Source organism: Phoca vitulina, unplaced genomic scaffold (assembly GCF_004348235.1).
Source record: "Phoca vitulina isolate PV1807 unplaced genomic scaffold, GSC_HSeal_1.0 scaffold48, whole genome shotgun sequence".
Lineage (NCBI taxonomy): Eukaryota > Metazoa > Chordata > Mammalia > Carnivora > Phocidae > Phoca > Phoca vitulina.
In genome coordinates this window covers 3,349,440-3,369,225 of record NW_022589751.1, presented here as the reverse complement: position 1 = coordinate 3,369,225, position 19,786 = coordinate 3,349,440, and the positions used below count along the sequence as shown (strand labels likewise).

General features: G+C 51.2%; 1 protein-coding gene across 2 annotated transcripts; it reads right to left on the bottom strand.

Moving 5' to 3' along the window:
- Window positions 1–6,743: 6,743 nt before the first annotated feature.
- Window positions 6,744–18,950, bottom strand: RASGEF1A (RasGEF domain family member 1A). 2 transcript variants are annotated; one of them, XM_032432542.1, is made up of 12 exons: window positions 18,750–18,950; window positions 16,260–16,382; window positions 14,278–14,415; window positions 13,195–13,416; window positions 12,492–12,566; window positions 12,049–12,141; window positions 11,476–11,578; window positions 11,309–11,388; window positions 10,373–10,564; window positions 9,394–9,517; window positions 8,849–8,921; window positions 6,744–8,538 (listed from the first exon to the last, which is right to left on the bottom strand). In XM_032432542.1, the coding sequence occupies exons 1-12, from the start codon at window positions 18,942–18,944 to the stop codon at window positions 8,514–8,516; spliced, it is 1,443 nt and encodes a 480-aa protein (XP_032288433.1). In that variant the 5' UTR covers window positions 18,945–18,950; the 3' UTR covers window positions 6,744–8,513. The 2 variants fall into 2 exon arrangements, with proteins under 2 accessions (XP_032288433.1, XP_032288434.1); XM_032432543.1 differs by having other exon boundaries at window positions 6,744–7,699.
- Window positions 18,951–19,786: the final 836 nt, after the last annotated feature.

Below are 19,786 nucleotides of genomic sequence, written 5' to 3'. Positions count from 1 at the left end.
CCCATCAGATGTCCAAATGCACAGGTCTGGTTCTGGGCTCTCATCTGTTCAATCAGGCTTTCTGTCCATCACCATACCATTACATCATGGTCTAAATTACTATAACTTTGTATAAGTCAGTATCTCTGAGAGCTAGTCCACTTGCCTTATTCTTAAAGATTGTTATGGTTCTTTGTAGCCCTGGTACTTTGACATAAATTTTTGAATAAGCTAGTTAAGTTTCACAAAACTTTCCTGAATTTGATTGGAATCTCATTGAATCTATAAGATAACTTTGGGGAAAATTTACATCTATGATAGAGTCTTCTAATCCTCGAACATGACATGTCTATTTAGGTCTTTATTGTCTTTCAATTAAATTTTATACTTTTTCACACAGTGGTTTTACATGTCTTATTTTATAGACTTTTTCCCAGATACTTTGCATTTTATATGCCATTGTAACTATCTTTTATTTTTTTATATTGTCTGTTGCTAGTATTTAGAAGTCCAGTTGCTTTTGTGTTCAGCAACCTTGCCAAAATGCTTAATTCTAGTAATGTATTTCTAGTTTCTTTTGTATTTTTTCTGTTATGCAATCATATTAGTGAAAATTTTGTTTCTTTTCAATTTTTATATCTTTATTTTTCTTGTCTTACTGTGCTTATTGGGATTTATTGTGCAGTGTTGACTGGAAGTGATGATAGTGGACTTCCTGCCCATGTTTCTGATTTCAAGGGGAACATTCTCAGTGTTTCATCAGTAAGTATGATATTCACTGGAGGTGTTTTTATAAATACCCTTTATCAAGTTAACAGAGTTATTTGATATTACTACTTGGTGAGTTTTTATCATGCTTGAGAGCATTTATCAAATACTTTCCCTGTATCTGTTGAGATGATCATATGATTTTTTTCCATCTTTGATATGTTAAATTGAGTTAGTTTTCTGAAGTACCCTTGCATTCATAGGGTAAACTCCAATCTTTCATGATATATTATCCTTATTATACATTGCTGGATTCGGGGTGTTTGTGCATATGTGCACACACATACTTCATTTGCATATCTGTATATATATTCGTGTGGATGGGTGTGTACATGTATATATATTTCAGGTGTTTTTCATCTGTGTTCATGAGTAAGAATGCCCCTTCTCATGCTTGTTGGGCTTTTTTTATTAAGGTTATGCTAGCCTGTAAAGTAAGTTACAGGTGTTCTTTCTTACTCTTTTCTAAAGAAGTTTTTTAAGACTGGAATTACTTCTTCCTTAAGTATTTGGCAGAACTACCTGAAAGCCACCTGACCGTGAAGTTTTCTATATGGGAAGATTTCTGATCACTGGTTCAATTTATTTAATGATTGTAGAACTATTCAGATTTTCTATTTCTTTTAAAGTCAGTTTTGGGGCGCCTGGCTTTCACAGTTGGTAAGCGTCTGACTCTTGGTTTTGGTTCAGGTCATGATCTCAGGGTCATGAGATCAAGCCCAGCACTGGGCAGTGTCCATCACCCAGCCACCCCATCCCTCCCACCCCCCTCCACTCCAGCAACCCTCAATTTGTTTCCTGAGATTAAGAGTCTCTTATGGTTTGTCTCCCTCTCTGGTTTCATCATTTTAAATCTTTTTTTGAAAAGTCAGTTTTGATTGAGTTATTTTAGGTAAGGTGCAATCTTTTAGGAATTTATAGTAATAAATTTGAAAATTTAGATGAAATACACAAAGTTGTTTAACAATATCCTCTTATTATCTTTGTAATATGTACAGGATCTATAGTGATAGCCTTTCTTTCATTCCTGGTATTGTTTATTTGTGCCTTTTGTTTTTCCTTGATTAACCTTGTCAGAGGCTGGCCAGTTTTTTCAGTCCTTTCAAATAACTGATTCCTACCAGCCACATATGAGGGATCCAGTTGTGTCACATTGTCCCAACACGGTATTTTCAGTGTTTTCAATTTAGACTTTTTAATCCTGTTGAGTGTGTACAGTTATCTCATTTTGGTTTTATTAGTTTATCACTAGGGAAATGATATTAATTATCTTTTCATATGCTTATTGGCCATTTGAGTATCTTCTTTTGTGAAATGCCTAGTAAAATTTTCTTGCCTTTTTTTAATTACCTTTTTTTCAAGATTTTATTTATTTATTTGACAGAGTGAGCACAAGCAGGCAGAGCGGCAGGGCGAGGGAGAAACAGGCTCCCTGCTGAGCAGAGAGCCCAATGCGGGGCTCGATCCCAGGACCCTGGGATCATGACCTGAGCCGAAGGCAGACACTTAACTGACTGAGCCACCCAGGTGCCCCTTAATTGCCTTTTTTTAAATTGACTGGTAGGAGTTACTTCAGTATTCTGGATGTGAGTCTTCTGTCAGATTTATGTATGGCAAATATCTTCTCCTAGGCAGGGGACTATTCATTCTCTTAATGAATGTGTTAATAAACAAAAGCTCTTAATTTTAATAATGTCCATTTTATCATTTTCTTATATGGCTAGTGATTTCGGTATCCCAATTTAAGAAACCTTTGTCTAAAGTAACTTTGACAAAGAAAACTTGGTCCGAAGTAAAGAAGAAATTTTCATTTTCTTTTAGACACATTATTGTCTATAACTTCCCTTTCTCATCTTTGTTGAGCCTTTCATACTTAGATCTATGATGCATCTGGAAATAATTTTTGTATATAGTATATGATTCAACCTTTAGAATTTCTTTTAATGAAGGTCTGCTGATAGCAAACTCCATTTGGTTTTTAAGTATCTTTATCTCATTTAAAAAATATTTTTTGAAGGGTATAGAATTCTAGGTTGGGAATTTTTTTTTTTTTTTTTTTAGCACTTTGAGGTTATTCTACTGTCTTCTGGCTTCAATTATTTCCCTTGTAAAGTAAGCTATCAGCTTAACAGTTGATACTCCCTTGAAAGTAATCAACCTTTTTCCCTGATTGCCTTCAGGATCTCCTCTTTATTTCTGTTCTGTGTCACTATGATATGTCTGTGTGCTGGTTTTTTTTCTTTTTTTTTCTGATCCTGCTTGAGATTCTTTGGGTTCCTTGAATTATTATCTTTTATCAATTCTGAAAGATTTCAGCTATTATATTTTGATTGTCTCTATCATTCTCTCTTTCTTTCAAAAGCTCTGATAACATGTCAGACCTGTTGTTGTGTCCACCATGCCCTTTATGTTTCTTAACCCATTTCATATTTTCCGGTCTTTTCTCTCTGTGTTACATTCTGGTAATTTCTTCAGAATTACAACCAAACGAATTTGAGGAAGAACCTCTATTTGGTTCTTCAAGAAATGAAAGTGAATTTTAAAAATCCAACAGGTGGATTAAACAGACATAGCTAAGGAGAGACTTTTTAAACTAGAATCTCAGAATGTTTGCTTCTACTGGCTAACTTAGGGATGGTACCCATAGTTCAGAGCCATGTTAAACTAGATTTTCAGCTTACCGTTTTTTTGACCAGTGTGATGTTTGCTGCAAAACTTAATGAAATTCACTGACTTGTGGTTACAAATTATCAGTGGTAAGTTTTCCCAGCCTCTATTCAGTGCCAAGGTGAAAAACAAGCAGTTTTCTTTAACCCTTTGGTGGGGTTGGGGGAGGAACATTTTATTTCAAGTTCACTGTTATGGTGAGGGGTTGTTCTTTGGGATGTCAGCTTTATGGGCTGGGGTCTCCTATTTGACCCCTCTTCTTGAACAGGCCCCAGCACTTTCTTCTCTATCCCCATGTGGACTTGAAAATGGAAGCTCATGGGGCACCTGGGTGGCTCAGTCATTAAGCATCTGCCTTCGGCTCAGGTCATGGTCCCAGGGTCCTGGGATCGAGCCCTGCATCGGGCTCCCTGCTCAGTGGGAAGCCTGCTTCTCCCTCTCCCACTCCCCCTGCTTGTGTTCCCTCTCTTACTGTGTCTCTTTCTGTCAAATAAATAAATAAAATCTTTAAAAAAAAGAAAAAGAAAATGGAAGCTCATAATCCTAGCCCTCAGGGCAAAAGCTGGCTTCAGAGTTTTCTTTACCTCTCTGGGTTTTTGCTTGAATATTTACATTTTGCATAACTTTAGCAGCTGATTTCAGCAGGCAAGCACTTACTTAGTCTGATGCTGCCAGAAACAGGTGCATAACTTTCTTATATTCTTTTTTTTTCCTAAGATTTTATTTTTAAGTAATCTCTATACCCATGGTGGGGCTCAAACTCAAAATTCAAAGACCAAGAGTCACATGCTTCACCAACTGAGCCAGCCAGGTGCCTAATTTTTTTATATTCTTGACAACACTATTTCCTCAACATTGTTGCTGAAGATCCATACCTAAGAGTTTAAGGTATGTTACAATAGATACTTGGTGGAGGGGGATGGCAGCCCTTCACCTTCCTTGCAGTATCATGACTTCCTTTTTGGGAATAAAAATAGAAATTGTGTTGGTATGATCTAAAGTTACTAGCCTATATGTGGGTAGTAGGTTTTTCATTTAGAAAGTAGTTTTGAATCCCAAATTTGTAGGAATTTTTTCCATATATGTTTATATACTGATTAAATTTAACACAAGTGACTCTTTAGTAATGTTAGAATATATTTCTATTGACCAGGACTTCAGTTGTTCCTTTGAGAAGATCAGTTATAATTCTTTGTTTCACTTTTTCCAGGAGATTCTGCTTCCTGCAGGAGAAGTGGGGTTCAGTTTCATCAGGGGTGCCACTGCTAGTACCCAGCTAACCCTGACTGCCTCTGATGAACCAGGTACTGCACTTTCTGCCATGTATCATTACAACAACCCCATGAGACAGAGAATATTGTAATTTCCTTTTAACCCTGAGAAAATGGAGGCTTTAAAGAGTAAGTAACTTTTCCCAGGATACCCAGCTAGGAACAGGAAACTAGGACTCAAATCCAAATAGTTTAACTTCTGATTCCTTGCTCGTGTGCTTCTCCTGTCTTGCCTCCCTGGGTAACATGACATACACTTTATGTACAGGTGTAGTGGGTGTATATTTCACAAATAATCTTAGTTTTGTCACAGAAGTCTCTATGGCCTTAGGAGAGATCCTTAGCTTATTTCCTGTCACAGCTGATACTGTAACATAGATTTTTGTTCCTGAAATGTCTGTGTGAAGTGACGGGTAGCATTCAGTCACCATATGGTGGTGGTAGGAGCTGCACACACAGCTGCACAAGCGGCTCCTACACAGAAAGCCAAGAGTAATGGGGGAGACAGATGCCCATGATGTGTTGTGAGAGAACAGGTGGGGCCCAGAGGAGCATGGAGCACTGCTCACCAGGGAAGCTGTGAGGAGATTCTGGAAGAATGTATGTGCGGACGGGGCCATGGTATATTAGAGGAGGTGCACGGTGGCGTGGAGGTTCAGTGTGCCTGTGAAGCAGACTGCACCTGGGAGAAGTGGGCTGTACCTGGGGCAGCGGTCTGTGAGGGTCGGCAGGAGAGCTTCCCAAACGTGCTAGACTCCCCACCCCCATGTTTCCCCTTCAGCGAGCCTGCAGTGGGGCCCTGAGAACAGTTTAAGTTTCCAATGCTGCTGACACCGCTGTCGAAGAGCCACAACTTAAGAAGCACTGCCTTGGAGGGACTACCCCGTGGGTGGAGGAGAGCACCACAGCTAGCCAGGTGAGCTCAGCACCCACTCCCAGCCCCAGCTCCATGGCCAAGGCCCACACCAAATGATGGGCTGCCCCTTCTTCAGCTGAGCTAGGTAGAAACTTCCAAAAGTAACTTTACCAGGAAATTAAGAATTCCATTGAATTATAAAGACCTAAAAAATGTTGTCATTTACCCAAAACTCACTTAGGCATCCTCACAGATGTCTCATTTGCTCCACAAACACCTAAGCACCTATTGTGTGCCACCCACTCCACAAGCCACTGGAAGGGCAGCAGGTGACAAAGCTCCACCGGCCTAGCCTTCTGCCCAATACAGTGGCCACTAGCTATTTAAACCTAAATAAAATTAGAAATTCCATTCCCAAGTTGCATTGGCCACATTTGAGTGCTCAGTACCTATATGTAAATAGCAGCAGGGCAGATACAGAGCACTCCAGCACAGAAAGTTTTCTGTTGGGCAGTGCTGGTCCAATGGGCATTTAAAAATACACTGAGTTAGCTCTAAGGGAGCAGGGTGAGGGTCGTTGAGCTGTAGAGTAGATCTCATGCAGCCTGAGCATTGTTGACAGAGTGGTAGTAGAACAGGCTGGAGAGGAACAGGTAGGAGTTTGCCTTCCATTCTAGTGTCTCAGTTCTTTTCCTTCAATTCCACACTCATGTGTGCCTTTCAACAAATCCCTTTCTTTAGTGTTCTTGAATGTGACTCATCACAATGAAAGAGGACCATCTAGAACTGCATTCTGCAAACTGTTCTGCAGAAAGATGTCAGGAGGTGTCCCCAACTTCCCCTGCCCCAGGAGAGACCCACAGTGCCCATGGACACTGACGGTTCTGATCAGTCCTGCAGTAAAGGAGCCTTTACGATCTTATTTAAGTTAGGTTTCCCCAACTTACAGGGCCATGTGATACAATCAATCAGCTTGTGATACACTTTTGGATCTTAGTTTGAGGAAAGCAGACTAGAACATGCCTCTTGTACACTTTGTCTTGTTTTGCATTATTTATTTGAAAAGCCCTTTGTCAGAATGTGTTGTGTAGATGAGAGTTCCTTGCTCATTTGAAAGGCCATGGAGGACCTAGACATCCCCACACATCCTGCCAGCAGCCAAGCCATCAGGCCTCGCCAGCTACGCAGAGAGAGCAGGCAGGCAAGGGGAGCAACATGTTCTTTTATTGATGCAAGTAGGTCCAGTAACACCAACAACTGACATCCTGCATTATGGTACAGCTTTGTACTCAGAGCTCATCTCAAAATACCAAAACATCATAGGGTGTGTATCAAATTGGGAAAATAAAGTAGCAAACATAGACACTGTATCCCATAGGTACTAGAACTGATGACCCAGTGGAACGCACACTGACATGAAAGCTCCTTAACGCAAGACGGAAAGTGTTCTAACATTGTATTCCAAATATATATTCTCAAGTTTTTAGCCTTTCTTTGTCTCAAATACATAAACAAAGCAATATGTCTTATCAAGATACAATATGTACTATCTAGAATGTCTGAAAAGTGCGAAAACACTGTGACAATACAGTGTAAATATTCTTGCTCCACTCAGGGCTGAGGGCGCCGTCAGCAGTGGATCCTGGAGCCACCCCTTCCTGAGGCCTCACCTCCACATCTCCAGGCTCTCCTAGGAGCTTTGGGAATTAGCAACTAACTGCAGGCTCCTGTGGGAGGAAGCCAGGTGTGCGGAGAGCAACAAGGGTGCGTAGCTCCAAATCTGCTTGTGCAGAATGAAAGCCCCACTGTGAGGGAGAGAGAGTCAGAGCGATGGCCCGCCTCTGGCTTTTGAGGAACCAGGACTTACCATCCCACAGCCAGAAAGACAGAAAATGGGAGTGTACTCCTCAAGTTTGGGTGTGAAAAATACTTCCAAATGCAGGGCAGTTTTATTTGAGTGGGCTCCAGCAGTCGGGCTAATTTTCTGTTTCAGATTCCCTTAGGGGAGCCCCCCAACCTAGAGGAACGGAGGAGGCAGTCCACTAGAATACCAATTTATGAGTTGCTTCTTTTCACTTTGTAGTGGAGTTTGAAGAACTGCTTTAAATGTCCCCATCCTCATATGCTCTTCATTACAGCTCAGTGTACCTGTTACAGCCTGGAAAACAGACAATTCCATCACCTTCCCCCTATATTATTTTAGATTTTCTCTTTTCCTAAAATGTAGTTGAACAATTTGCCAGACGTATTCCAACAGAAAATATGCTGCCAGGTATCCCCCTGCCCCTCCCCAATCCCCTAAATCCCTGATAAAGGAAAATGAAAATGTAAACGTTGGAAAGCCTGTACTCAAGGTTTGCTTCTAGAAGAATGCAAATGAGACCCCCTGGCCAGCCAAGCCCTTCTTGCTGGAACCTCTCTGGCCTAGGCTTTGAGGGCAGGTGCCTTGTGGCCCAGGGCAGAGCTTTCCTGGCATTTCCCCGGCGGCACTGGCTGCCTGAGGGCTAAAAGAACGGAGTGGGAGACCGGCCCTCCAGTACTCTCTAAGGCACTAACCCCGACATCAGAGACACTGGCTAGAAGGGCGTCCAAGCAGGCAGGGCTCACATGGGTTTTGGTTGGGTTCTTTTTTTTTAATATTTTTTCATAAGATGTTAATAATCAAAAGTAGAAAATAAAAATCTACATTTCATTAGAATAAGATGTTATCATGGATGCCATCTCCCATGATACTCTTTCCCCACCCCTCCCCGAAGCAGGGCCCTGCCCTGTTATTTAAAATAAACGACCAAAAAAAAAAAACTTTGTAAGTGCCAAAGGTTGATGCATGAAATAATTTTTTTTTTCATAAAAGTTATATACAAAATGGACCCCAACCAGTGAGGCCTCCTCATCTCAACCCTTATCAATCAAGATTAAAACTCAGTGCATGTGTGTGCTTCATCCAGCGTCGGCAGGCTGCATCCGTGCCTTCAGGCTCTGTTAAGGAGAGTGGTCCTAGAGGTAGGCAGGGCACAAGGAAATGGTGAGGTGGTTGGGCTGGCAGGCCCTTCCCCTGAGCAGGCAGAGGGCAGGCCACGCTATTTGGGGGGGACCGGGATTCTAAGAACCAGCCATCAGGGGAAGGGTCAGGGACACTCAGACCCAAGTCCTCAGCCTCCCACTGACTGGCAGCCTGTGTGGAGTTACCCCTGGCTGCCTTTCAGAAGGGCAGATCCATCATGCTCCCCAGTCCTCTCCCTTCCTGTAGGCCCAGGCATGGGACTGGTCTCAGAGGCTCACAGGCCTGTCCCTGGGGTTTTCTTACCTGAGAGTCTTCCAGCTATCTTTTTCCATGTGGTTTTCAGGACCTTCACTTTCAAAGGAGGCGATGAAGAGAGCTGAGAGATGAAAAGCCCCTCAGAACCCATGTCCACGTACAGTCAGTCTGCCTACCACACCAGTTATCCCCTCCTTTCTAGGGGAGCAGCTGGGCCCGGGCAAAGACAGTGACCTCTGGTCTGAGCTTTTCCACAGGTCTCTGTTGCCTGAGGTTCCAGGCCCCATGAGGTCTAGAGCTCCCAGCTTCCTGCTTAGGAACTCAGAAATTTCCTGGTTCTACAGCACGAACCCAACCCTGTTCTGGCTCCCTCCCAGAGCCCCATCTCTCGTCTTCATCCTGTTCTCTACCCACAGCCCACCCTCATGTACTCACCCATGTGGGCTGAGCTTCCCCTGTGTAGCATGGGGACAGTGATCAGGCCTGCCTCCCAGGGCAATGCCATGAGGGCAGAGGCCCTGGATGTGGGGGAGTCAGGGTGACATGTACAGTGTAGGGAGGTGGGTGTGCTGCCATGGAGAGCTGGGCCTTACCTTCCTCGCTGTAGATGGGTGCCGTGAGCAGGTAATTCTGAATCTTCTTGTCCTTCTCAAAGGGACACTCTACCTGAGTCCATGTCATGAACTCATGGATCTGTCTGGAGATCTCCCAGAATTTCTGAAGATAACAGAAGACCAACTGGCTGTTCATTTGTCACCTTAAGCTTGAAGTCCTTGGTTAGGGCAAGGGATATAGGTTCTGATTTCATTCTGCATCCCAGCAAGATGGGACAGTGACCCTACTCAGCTGACTTTGTGGCCACGGCAGCACCTGATGCAACATCAGAGCCAGTAAGTGTCCCTAAGACCACTCTGTCCTGCCTTCTGCCTAGGCCATCAGGCTGCAGCGGGGTCTGTGCCTCCCCTATGCAAGACCCAAGAAGGCCCCATCTGGGACTCCAGGCTGAGGCAGGTATGCCAGCCACACCCAGCAGAGCACCACCAACCAGAACATGCCATGATCTCCGTTCGGGGCCTCTGTAAGGGTCCCTAACGCCTTCCTACCCCTTACCTGTGTGAGGTCAACCCTGGACAACCCCACTTCCCCTACACCTCCCCAATCACTTTTGTCCTACTTTCCACCCTTCGCCTGCTACCCTTAGCTTCCATCTGGAAATCTGCTGCCTCCTCCTCCCTGCTCAGGTCCCTTCTTGCCTAATGCTTTCCTCATTCCCAAACCTCCAGGAGTAGCCCCTTCTCTGTCTCCCTATTAGGGTCAGTTTTGGGACCAGGATCCTGGGTAAATATAAATTTCCTGTGGCTCCAAGCCCTATAGCCAGATCATCCACCCAGAAGGATTGGGGAACCCACCCTGGAGCTTTCAGTCCTAAAGGCTTTCTGCGACAGGGCCACTGCCTTGTAGTGCTGGTGGCCCAGGTTCTGCCTGCCCTAGGATGAGGCTGAGGGTCTGTTCTGCCTTGGGTTGGGACAGTCTGGCCCCCTTCCCCTCAGACCACAAGGGGGCTGAGCTCACCTTGAAGTTAACATGCCCATTGGGCAGGTGGTTGGTATGGATTTTGTGCAAGAAGTAAATGTCCTTAACGAAAAGGTTGAATACAGGGATAACAATCTTCTCTCGGCTGCTGTTGGCCATCTGGGACCTTTGTGTGGCCCCCTGCAGGGCGGTGCGGTAGTTGCAGAAGTTGCTGGATGGGTCCATGTGGTGCTGTGGGCAGACAGGAGGACGCGGTGGGCAGTGTTCTCCCTGCACCTGTGACTTGCTCAGAATGCCCCTTTGCAGAGTGGAAACAGTGATGGGGAAGGCCCTTCCCCACTGGGCAGCCCTGGACTGTCCTCAGAAGAGGCCTCCTTTCTAGGAGTGAGCACCTGGCTCAGTACAGGGTTTGGGTCCAAGCATCATCAGGAGAGTTAAAGAGAAGTCTCACAACTCACACACACACCTCTCCCCTGCCCTGCTGAGCCTGGGTCTCACCTTTTTCCTTTCAAAACCTTCCTTGCCCCTCTACTTGGACCAACATCTCCCAAACCTGATGGGCTCCATGAGACGTTTGCAGAAAGTGGATTCTGGGATCAAATACATCAGGGAAGGCTGCAAGTGAACCTGCCTGTCCACTCCTGGGCCACCCAGATGATCCAGGACCACAGGAATTCAAGCCAGGAAAAGGCCAGTCGGCTTAGTCAGCATCACCCAGCACAGGGCTCACAGGCCCACTTTTGTCAAACTGTTTCTTAAGCACTCTCCAGAACTTGCTTTAGGCAATGCCAGTTCTGACTAAAGTTCCAAAGGCCGAGGAGGGCTTCAGGTACCCACCTCCTAGAGCAGCCAGGCCAGCTCAACATGCCCTACACCAGATGGCATTGTGTGCAGTGGGTTCTGAGCAAGGGGGCAGAGCATGATGGGAGGCCCACCTCTCCTCAGGCCAATGTAGGACGAGGCTGAGATGCCTACCTCCAAGACATCAAACTTGGCCGTCTTGACTTTGGACCACGTTTTCTTCAGCCTCGCCACAGGACTGAGGTTCATGCCAGCTGCAGGGAACAGCAGGTAGGGTCAGGGCGGGGGTAGGCAAGCCATGCAGAAGCTGGACAGGAAGCCCCTGGGGCCTGGACACTCACAGATGATGGCCATCATGGAGTTGAAATTCCCGATGTTGAAGCACTCCCGGGCCACATCAATAAAGAACTCTAGCATGCGGGTCCGGTGCTTCTTCTTCACCACCTTGAGAGCAGCCAGACAGCCTCAGGGTGAGCCCACCACAGGAGCATCCCCTCCACCACCTGTCCCTGAAGGGCAGCCTGGACAGGAGCTACTCTGGGCCCTGAGCCATCCGACCCAGGGCTGGGGAGATGCTCGAGGGCTGCAGAGGCAGGAATGCAGCTGTGGCATTTTCGATGCTGGGCAGAGGGGCAGGAGAGCAGTCTGAGAGTACTAAGGGAGCCCCAGATGGACTCCCGGACCGTGCTGGTGCACTCCACGGATGGGGGTCTCACCATCACTGTGGATTGGCCGGGGGCGGGGGGGGAGGGTTAGGGGTAACAGGGATGTTGGTGGCCCTGGCAATGAAGGCTTCTGTCTCCACTTCCAAAGTTTCATCATCCAAGGGGTACAGAAGTCAGAGCCTCAGGCAGCCCTGTGGGTTCAGAGAAGTGACAGTGCCACCCCACCCATATGGGCCATGCAGCGCTTACCCGGCACACCTCGGTGGCCACTAACATGCTAAGGCAGTTGAACCAGTTGTCATAGGCCTCCAGGCTATAGGTCTTGGTCAGGTCCCCTCGGCACTGGTGGAACATGACAGGTCACAGGGAGTCTGAGGACCCTGCCAGCAGGTGCAACCCCAGTCCTACCCCCAGAAACGAGCGGGAGCCATGGCCAAAAGAGACTGAAGACGATGGTGGGGTGTGGGCAGCTGGACAGGTCCAGGTCTCCCAGGACGCCCCCTCCCCAGGCTCCTGGGAACACTGGCCCCCTTCCAGTATGTATCACCCTGCATTGCTGTCCGCTGACCCTCTGAAGCAGGTACCAGGCCAGACCCATACCCATTTGGTTGTGAGGCCCCCACCCCCCATGGGGTATATATAGGTACCAGGCCCACCCTAAGGCTACCCCAGAGCACACAGCAGACCCTCACCCTGTGCTTGTCCCGAGAGTCCATGTGGCTGACAATCTGCATCAGGTCCTCAGGGTGAATGCTGCTGACCCTCTCCTAGGATGGGCAAGGAGATAGCACAGGAAGGTGACAAGCCTGCCATTTTTGGGCAGGCCCCACACTCAAGGTCTAGGCCACATTCAGAGTAGTAGTCAAGACCTTCTTGCAGGCGAGTACCACAGCCCCGCCTTGATCAGAGCACCCACCCAATGGGCAGACCCTGCCTGCCCCCCCCAAGTGTAACCCCCTACCAGGGGTCTGAAAGACCCTCCCCTGGGAAGGGAGGAAACAGCGCTTCATGGGACTGAGGCGGAAGCCTTGGGGCAGTGGCTGCTAGGTGCAGGGTACCTTCCCAGCCCACAGCACAGGCAAGATGAGGTGATGGTGGGGGGAACTGGCTCTCCCCCTCCAAGCCCTTCACCTCCTGGGCCAGTCCTCCATCCAGGGGCCACTGCAGTTCCCATCACCCCAGCCCCTCCCATGTACACAGGGCTGCTGTGATCCGGGGACCCAGAAGCAGTGGTTGGAGCTGGCAAGTGAGCTTCACCTGACACCCCAGTCTGACCAGCTGGGGAGGCCCTGCAGCACTGTGTTGAAAAAGATGCTGGGGGGGGCCGTCCAGTGGCCTTGAGTGAGCATTGGTGAATACACCCCCACCCGAGGCAGGGCACACGGCAGCACTGACCAGCTCAATATGAGTCAGCTGCTGAGCCAGCACCAGGGGGTCGCAGCACATGCCCAGGATGTCCTTCTGAGTGGCTGGCGGCTTAGCCTTGAGGACAGACCCTTTGTCCATGGCTGGTGAGCGGAGCTTCTCCCGCAGCTCCTGAAGCTGGTTTCGGGCAGCTAGGGACAGCAGCAGGCTCTGTGTCATTTGGGCAATGGCCTTCTTCACTGTGCCGTTCTCCTGTGGGGGCAGGGGACAGTGCAGGTGCTGGTGTGGGCTGAGGAGACCACCACCTCTCCCAAGGAACCTATCTCCTAAGGATATGCCTAACTTTGAACCCACATCCCTACTCAAACCTGCCATGAGCATTTGGGCCTTTGAAGACAGAATGAAATACAGTGTGAGCTGCTCTGAGTACAGCTGAGGGTGGCTTAGCTGGCTATCCTGTGGGGATGGGAGCTGAGGGCCAGGCCAAAGCCAGGGGTAGGCTTCTGGGTCTGAAAACCATGGCTTTCCCCAGGGGTGTCCAGCTGAGCAGCTACTATTGGCCTTCCCACAGCGCCGGGGGGCGGGCGGGGGGGGGAGGTTCGTCCACAGTAGGGAAGAGAGCATCTGGAAGGGCTTCCTCCAGGACCAGGAACCTTCACTCCCTGGGTGGGAGCAGCCCTGGCCCTGCCCAGAGCTCTCCCTGGGCTTTCTGAGCCCTCCAGCCAGACAAGCTGCTGAGCACACAGCACTTCCCAGGTTTCCTGTCTCCACAAAAGGCCAGGAGTGTGCTGGGGGCCAGAAATGCAGACAGGTTCTTACAACCTCTTACTAGGTTCCCACTCCACTCACCCCAAACCCAGGAAGGGGTGGGGCCTGGGCTCATTCCAGCCCACCACTCAGGCCACAGGGTCTCCCATATGCAGAGGGTGCCGAGGGCAAGCCTGGCCCATTGCTGGACAGCTGAGCAGTCTTGTGGGGAGGGACACAAATGGAGCCACCGAGCAGTCATCTTGGAAGGGCAACAGCACAGAAGACCCACCCTCCTGTGAGAGTCGACCCCCTCCCCCCAACATATACCCAAGGAGCCCTGCCAGGGTCCAAGGAAGACCTCACCTCATCACACTGTGTGACCCGGTGGGTGATGACCTTCAGTTCGGCCATGGCCTTCTCATCCTGGAAGTCGTAGGGGAAGGCCTCCGTCCATTCCTTTAACAGCTGTACAATCTTGGCTGAGAAGGACTTCAGCTTGGCCTGGGGCAGCAGGGCATAGAGTAAAGTCACCCTCCAGAACGGACAACAAGATGACAAGTGGTACAAGCCTCCCCATCTCCCCCACACCCATTACCACCTGCAGGACCTACCCTCCCCACCCCCATTGGGGTGAGGGTGCTAGGTAGTGACATTCCTCACCCTGTCCACCTGTGGTTCTCTTGTACCCGCTTCGTCTCCTATTCCCCTTAGTTCACCTCTCTTTCACTTAAATAAATTCATTTTCAAAAAATTCATCCTCACTACCATGACATAGAAAACTAGTTTCCTTTGCTGTAATTAGAAGTTACCCATTTAAAAGAACAACAATGAAAACCAAGCAAGATTATTAACAATGAGAGACTCTTGCCTGCCCCCTCTCAGTTAAAAGCAGGTTGGCAAGTCCTGGGAAGGGGCGCAGACACTCAGGCATCCCTCTCCCGGCTTCATGTCATTAGAGATGGGCGGGCACCCCTGCTGTTGCCCTGGGTCCACACACATGTAAGGTCTGAGGAAGGTGTGCCAAAGCCTTGGCCGCAGTGTCCCAGCTCGTCCTCAGTGCCCAACCCCACACTGTCCCACTGAAATGACCACATGTGCCCACACCCCTCCTGTGCCCACCACGGCTCCTCAGCACTGACCAGCTCCCTGCCTGCCTGTACTTGCCCAATCCAGACGGTTCTTGCTGCCCTGGGGGCCTCTAGCCACTCATCCCCACATCTTTTTGCCCACATCTGCCCCACCCCTGCTGAGCTGTCTCCAGCCGGCCTGATCCTGGCTATGTACCCAGCTGGTTCCCTAAGCGATGGCATCTCGTGCCCTACAAGGCCTCTCCCAGCTGGCCGCCTCACTCCCTGCAGCTATTCCTCCTCGCCAGGGTCCAGTGCCCGCGGCATCTGGGAGGCCTTGATGGCACTCCCCCCAGATGACCACAGCACCCCACACTCAGCAGGAGCTAGAGCCTTGGACTCAGAGGCCCTACAGTGCATGTCACCATGGACACAGCCTGGCGGGCTCACCCCAGGCTCTTCTCAGGCTTCTACTGTCCCCACGCTGACCTTCCACCTATAATTTCATCTCCCCGCCCACCCCACTTGGCCTTATTTCCACCTGTCTCTTCAGGAGCCTTTCCTAATCCTTTGCGGTCAATGCCTGTCTCCTTGCACCCTGGGACGGCCTCCTCTGACAAGGAGACTTAGCCCGGAGGCCTGAGCTGTAAACCCGCAGGGACAGGAGAGGGAAGGTAGAGGACAAAGTCATCAGCAAACAGGGGCAGGACATGCTCTGCCGCAGCCCAGACTCGGCCCTGCCAGTTCTCGGGCCGCACACCTACCACCCCATCTTCTGCACCAGACTGGGCTTCTGAAAGCCTCATCTGAAGCACACGCCCCCAGCCGTCCTAGCCACCAGAGCCTGGCTCAATCAGAAGAGACAACAGGGGCCAAGAGCCCTACCGAAGTCACTGAAAACCACTCTGAGCAGGAGTCAGCCTGCGAGGGCTGCCCCCCGACTCCCACCCACAGAGTGGTGGCTGTTCTGCCGGCTGGGGGCCTGGCGCTGGCCAGGACTGCCGCGGGGCTGCCTGCTGCAGGCCGCTCCTGAGAAGAGGTGTGGGTGCCCACCGAGACCAGCTACTTTCAGCATCCCATGAAGACTGCTTGGCTCTGTGTGTACCCCATGCCCCACGGGAGCCATGCCCCAGGGGTGCCAAGCGGGCCAGAGACAAGCCAACCTGGCCCAGTCAGCCAGACCCGTCGTGCCGGCGTACTCTGAGCCTGCTTCTCTCCCCAGCGTGAGCCGGGGGGAGCGGGGACGCAGAGACAGGTAGCCCCCATCAGCACCTTTACCTTCTCAGACCCCGTCTCCAGCTGCTGCCTCCGCTCCAGGCAGATCTGCCCCACACGGGCCAGCAGGTCATGAGGGGGGATGAAGACCCGGGAGCTCAAGAGAAAGGTAAAGATGTATGTCCTCTGAAGAAAAGAGACCAGGAGAGAGGAGGAAGAGTAGGTCATAGCCGGTGTGGCCCCCTCCAGGTCTGCTCAGAGCCTGGCTAGCCACCTCCCAGGCCCAACAGCACCATCCAGCAGCCGCGCCTTCTCCTGCGCGCCTTGCTGCACCTCGAACGCCCTTTTCTCTCATGGCTACCCAAGTCCTGCCCCCCCCGCCCCCCACAAGGCACAGATCAGATCCCACTTCCCGGCAACTCCGGGGTGCATCCCTAACAAGCTCAGCTCCCAGCAGTCTTGCTCTGCTGGGATTCTCCCCCACCCTCGGTCCTTCCCCACGAGGGGCGAGAACACCCAAGCCTGGATGTTGGTGGGATTCTCCCAACCTGTGTGAGCCTATCGCCTAGTCCACAGTGCCCCCAGGGCCAGGCTCCAAGCGTGCTTCTCCAGGTCACCCCTGGCCTTGCCCGGGGAGGCCAGTCGGGGGCAGGGTGGGGCGCTCTTGGAGCCAGCACCCGGCAATAGGGGACCGCTGCAAGCAGTCACCAGCCAGCTGTGGGCCTTATCTCCCCGCTGGCACACCAGGGCCCCTCTGTCCCACAGCCTTGTGCCCTTGTCACTGGGCTGTCTGGTACAGGTTCTGAGGGGTCCTCATGATCTGAACTAAAAGGGAGCAGGGCCCAGGGTTCTCTGAAGCACTTTGTCTGACACGGGTCAGTGCCTGTGAGCTCTCCACACTGGCCCCTGCCTACGGACAGGTTCGACTTGGGAGTGGGGGAAGCTGTTTGGGGCTCTCCTGGATATTCTACCCCTACATGGCTGCTGCAGGCTGGGGGGCACCTAGGACCCTTTGCCTCCACTCTGGGCCCAAAGGGGCAGGTCTGGGCAAGCTGGGCCATGTTTGCTGAGAGCACAGGCCTGTGGAACAGGACTCAGGGCCTCAGGCCCTCACTGCCCTCATGCAGCCTTCAGAGGCCACTGGAGGAAACTCTCCTGGGAACAGCAGGGGTTCCTCTTAACCGCGCCCCCCCCCCCCACCACGTACACACACATTTCCTATGTCCGGTCCCCAGGCTGTGCGGCACGAGTGCTCAGAGATCTCAGCTGGTCGGTGGCCCCCTTCTAAGCAGATGGCTCAGAAGTGTGATGACAGTCACCCAGGCATCACACCTTGGAGTTCTCAGCCAAGGCAAGAAGAGCACACAGGGAGGAGCCCTGCACTTCCAAGGAGCAGAGATTCACTGGTGCGCACGCATCCCCAGCTGCCCACAGACATGGCGCAGGGGCAGTGGGGGAAGGCTGCAGGAGCTGGTGCCCAGCTGGGCTCGCCAGCCCTACCCTTCTGCTCTACCACCCCTTTACGCTCTCCTGGCAGGCCACTGTGATGCCAGGGCATAGTGTCTGGGCGATAATCCTGGGTAACGGCTGAGGAGGTTCCGCTGGGACAGACCTGAAAGAGGAGTAGCTCCTCCCACAAGGCCACAGAGCGGTGCTGGGGTTGGAGGTGCCAGCCCCTGGGCGCTGATGCCCTGCCCTAGGCTTCTTCAGGGCCTGAGCGCCGCTCTCCCCGCTCTGCCACTGGGCCCCAGCTGCCAGGTCCGCACCACCAATAGCAGCCCCGGCCCAACTCTGGGAGGGTTTTCTAGTAGGATGGAGTAGACAGAGCCCCAGGAGGGAGGGAGGACGCCTGACATGTTGAGGGGGGGCCAGGAACACCCAGAAACCGAGTTGGCTCCAGCACCATTAGATAACAAGCCTTCGCAGTTTGACTCTCCGAAGGGAGCAGGCAGGCCCAACACCACTGCTGCTACGGGATGCCCCTTATCAGTGACAAAAGGGAAGCCACACATGACAAGGGAATCTTTCTAAGAATGTGCCCATGGCATCTTGAAATGAAGAGGGAGGATTTGAATTGCTGCCGAAGGCCAGTCCTGCCCACGCAGCCATGTGCCTTGGGGTCTGCATGCTGGCCAGGCATGGCGGGGCTGTCTCCCCTTTTTCTGGACTATGGCAGTTCATGCACAAAACAAACTTCCCAGCTCAGGGACAGGACACATGCTGGGTGGACCCTTACCAGGACCCCAAGGTGCCAGCCTTACCCCTTAGACTCCTCATCCTCCCTGAAGACCCGGTCCAGAGCTCAGGCCCCTGTCCCACCCCCTGTGTATCTGCTTCCTTGTGCCATCAAGGCTCTCTCCCAGCTGCCCGGGGTCAGCCCGGAAGTCACTGCAGGGTCCTCTCCCCTAGGCTGGGGGCAAGGGGCAAGGGGCAGGGCAGGAAGTAGGGCTGAGGCTCCCTGATGGCCTGCCCCTCCCCATCCCAGAAGCAACCTCCCCTGGAACCTGGGTGGCCCCCACCAGTCCCACCCATCTCCAGGCCCTAGAGACTTACATCCGGGTAATAGTCCACTGTGGGGACCAGGTGCTCCATCAAGGCCTCCAGGGACCCAGAGATGAGGCGTCCCTCTTGGAAGACGAGGTCCCCTGAGCTGCTGGCCCCGCTTCCTCGCTCCCCCATGCCGGGCTGCCCCTGTCCACTACAGCTGGGCCCGAGTATGCTGGAGAAGACAATGGACGTCTGGGGCATAGTTTCCTGGGAAGAAGAAAAAGGCATCAGAGGCCCAGCCGCCAGGCCCTCCTCCTCCCGGGCCACCCTGCATCCTGTGTGCAGATGTACAGTGCGAGCCCCAGCAGGGCCAGGAGGGGCACCCCACCCAAGGGTGGGCATTAGAGCTCAGCTCAGGTGGGCAGGCACGCTCCTTGGCCTGCAGCCACCGGGTGTCTGATAAATGTTTCTTCAACACCTGCTCTGTGCATACGAGGCCTCGTTCCTGGAGCCTAGACACACAAAACCCTGCCCCTGGGGTTACATTCCGGTAGAAGAAGAGAAACTATGGAGGAGGAGAACATGAAGCAATGTAGGGGTGGTCAAGGCAGCCTCAGCTAAGATACCATTGGAATAGACTGATGGTGTTAGTCATGCAGCACCCTGGAATGAGAAAGGAACATTCTAGGCATAAGGGATAGCAGGTGCCAAGGTCCTGAGGCCAGTGTGTATTGGAGGGAAGAAGCAGAGAGAACCGTCTGAGGAGTAACAAACCAGCCTATGCACACCTGGGGGCTAGGGAGCCACGTGCTCTTCCTCCGCATGAGACAGGAGGCAGGGGGACTCCGAGCACAAGAATGACCTGACTCAGGGTGACCGTCAGTATTTCTGCTGTGTGGAGACCCAGCAAGGGAGGATCTGAAAACCAGTTGGTGGGTTTTGTCATAACCCAGGAAGAGACTGCTCAGGTCAGGGGGTAGCAGAGGGGAGCAGGGTCGACTCTGGATGCTGTGAAGGATGCTCTTGGGCCTGAGTGATTGACCAGCATGGGGAAAAACATGAGGGCGGTGTTTGGGGCAAGATCTGGAACTTGTTTTTGGACA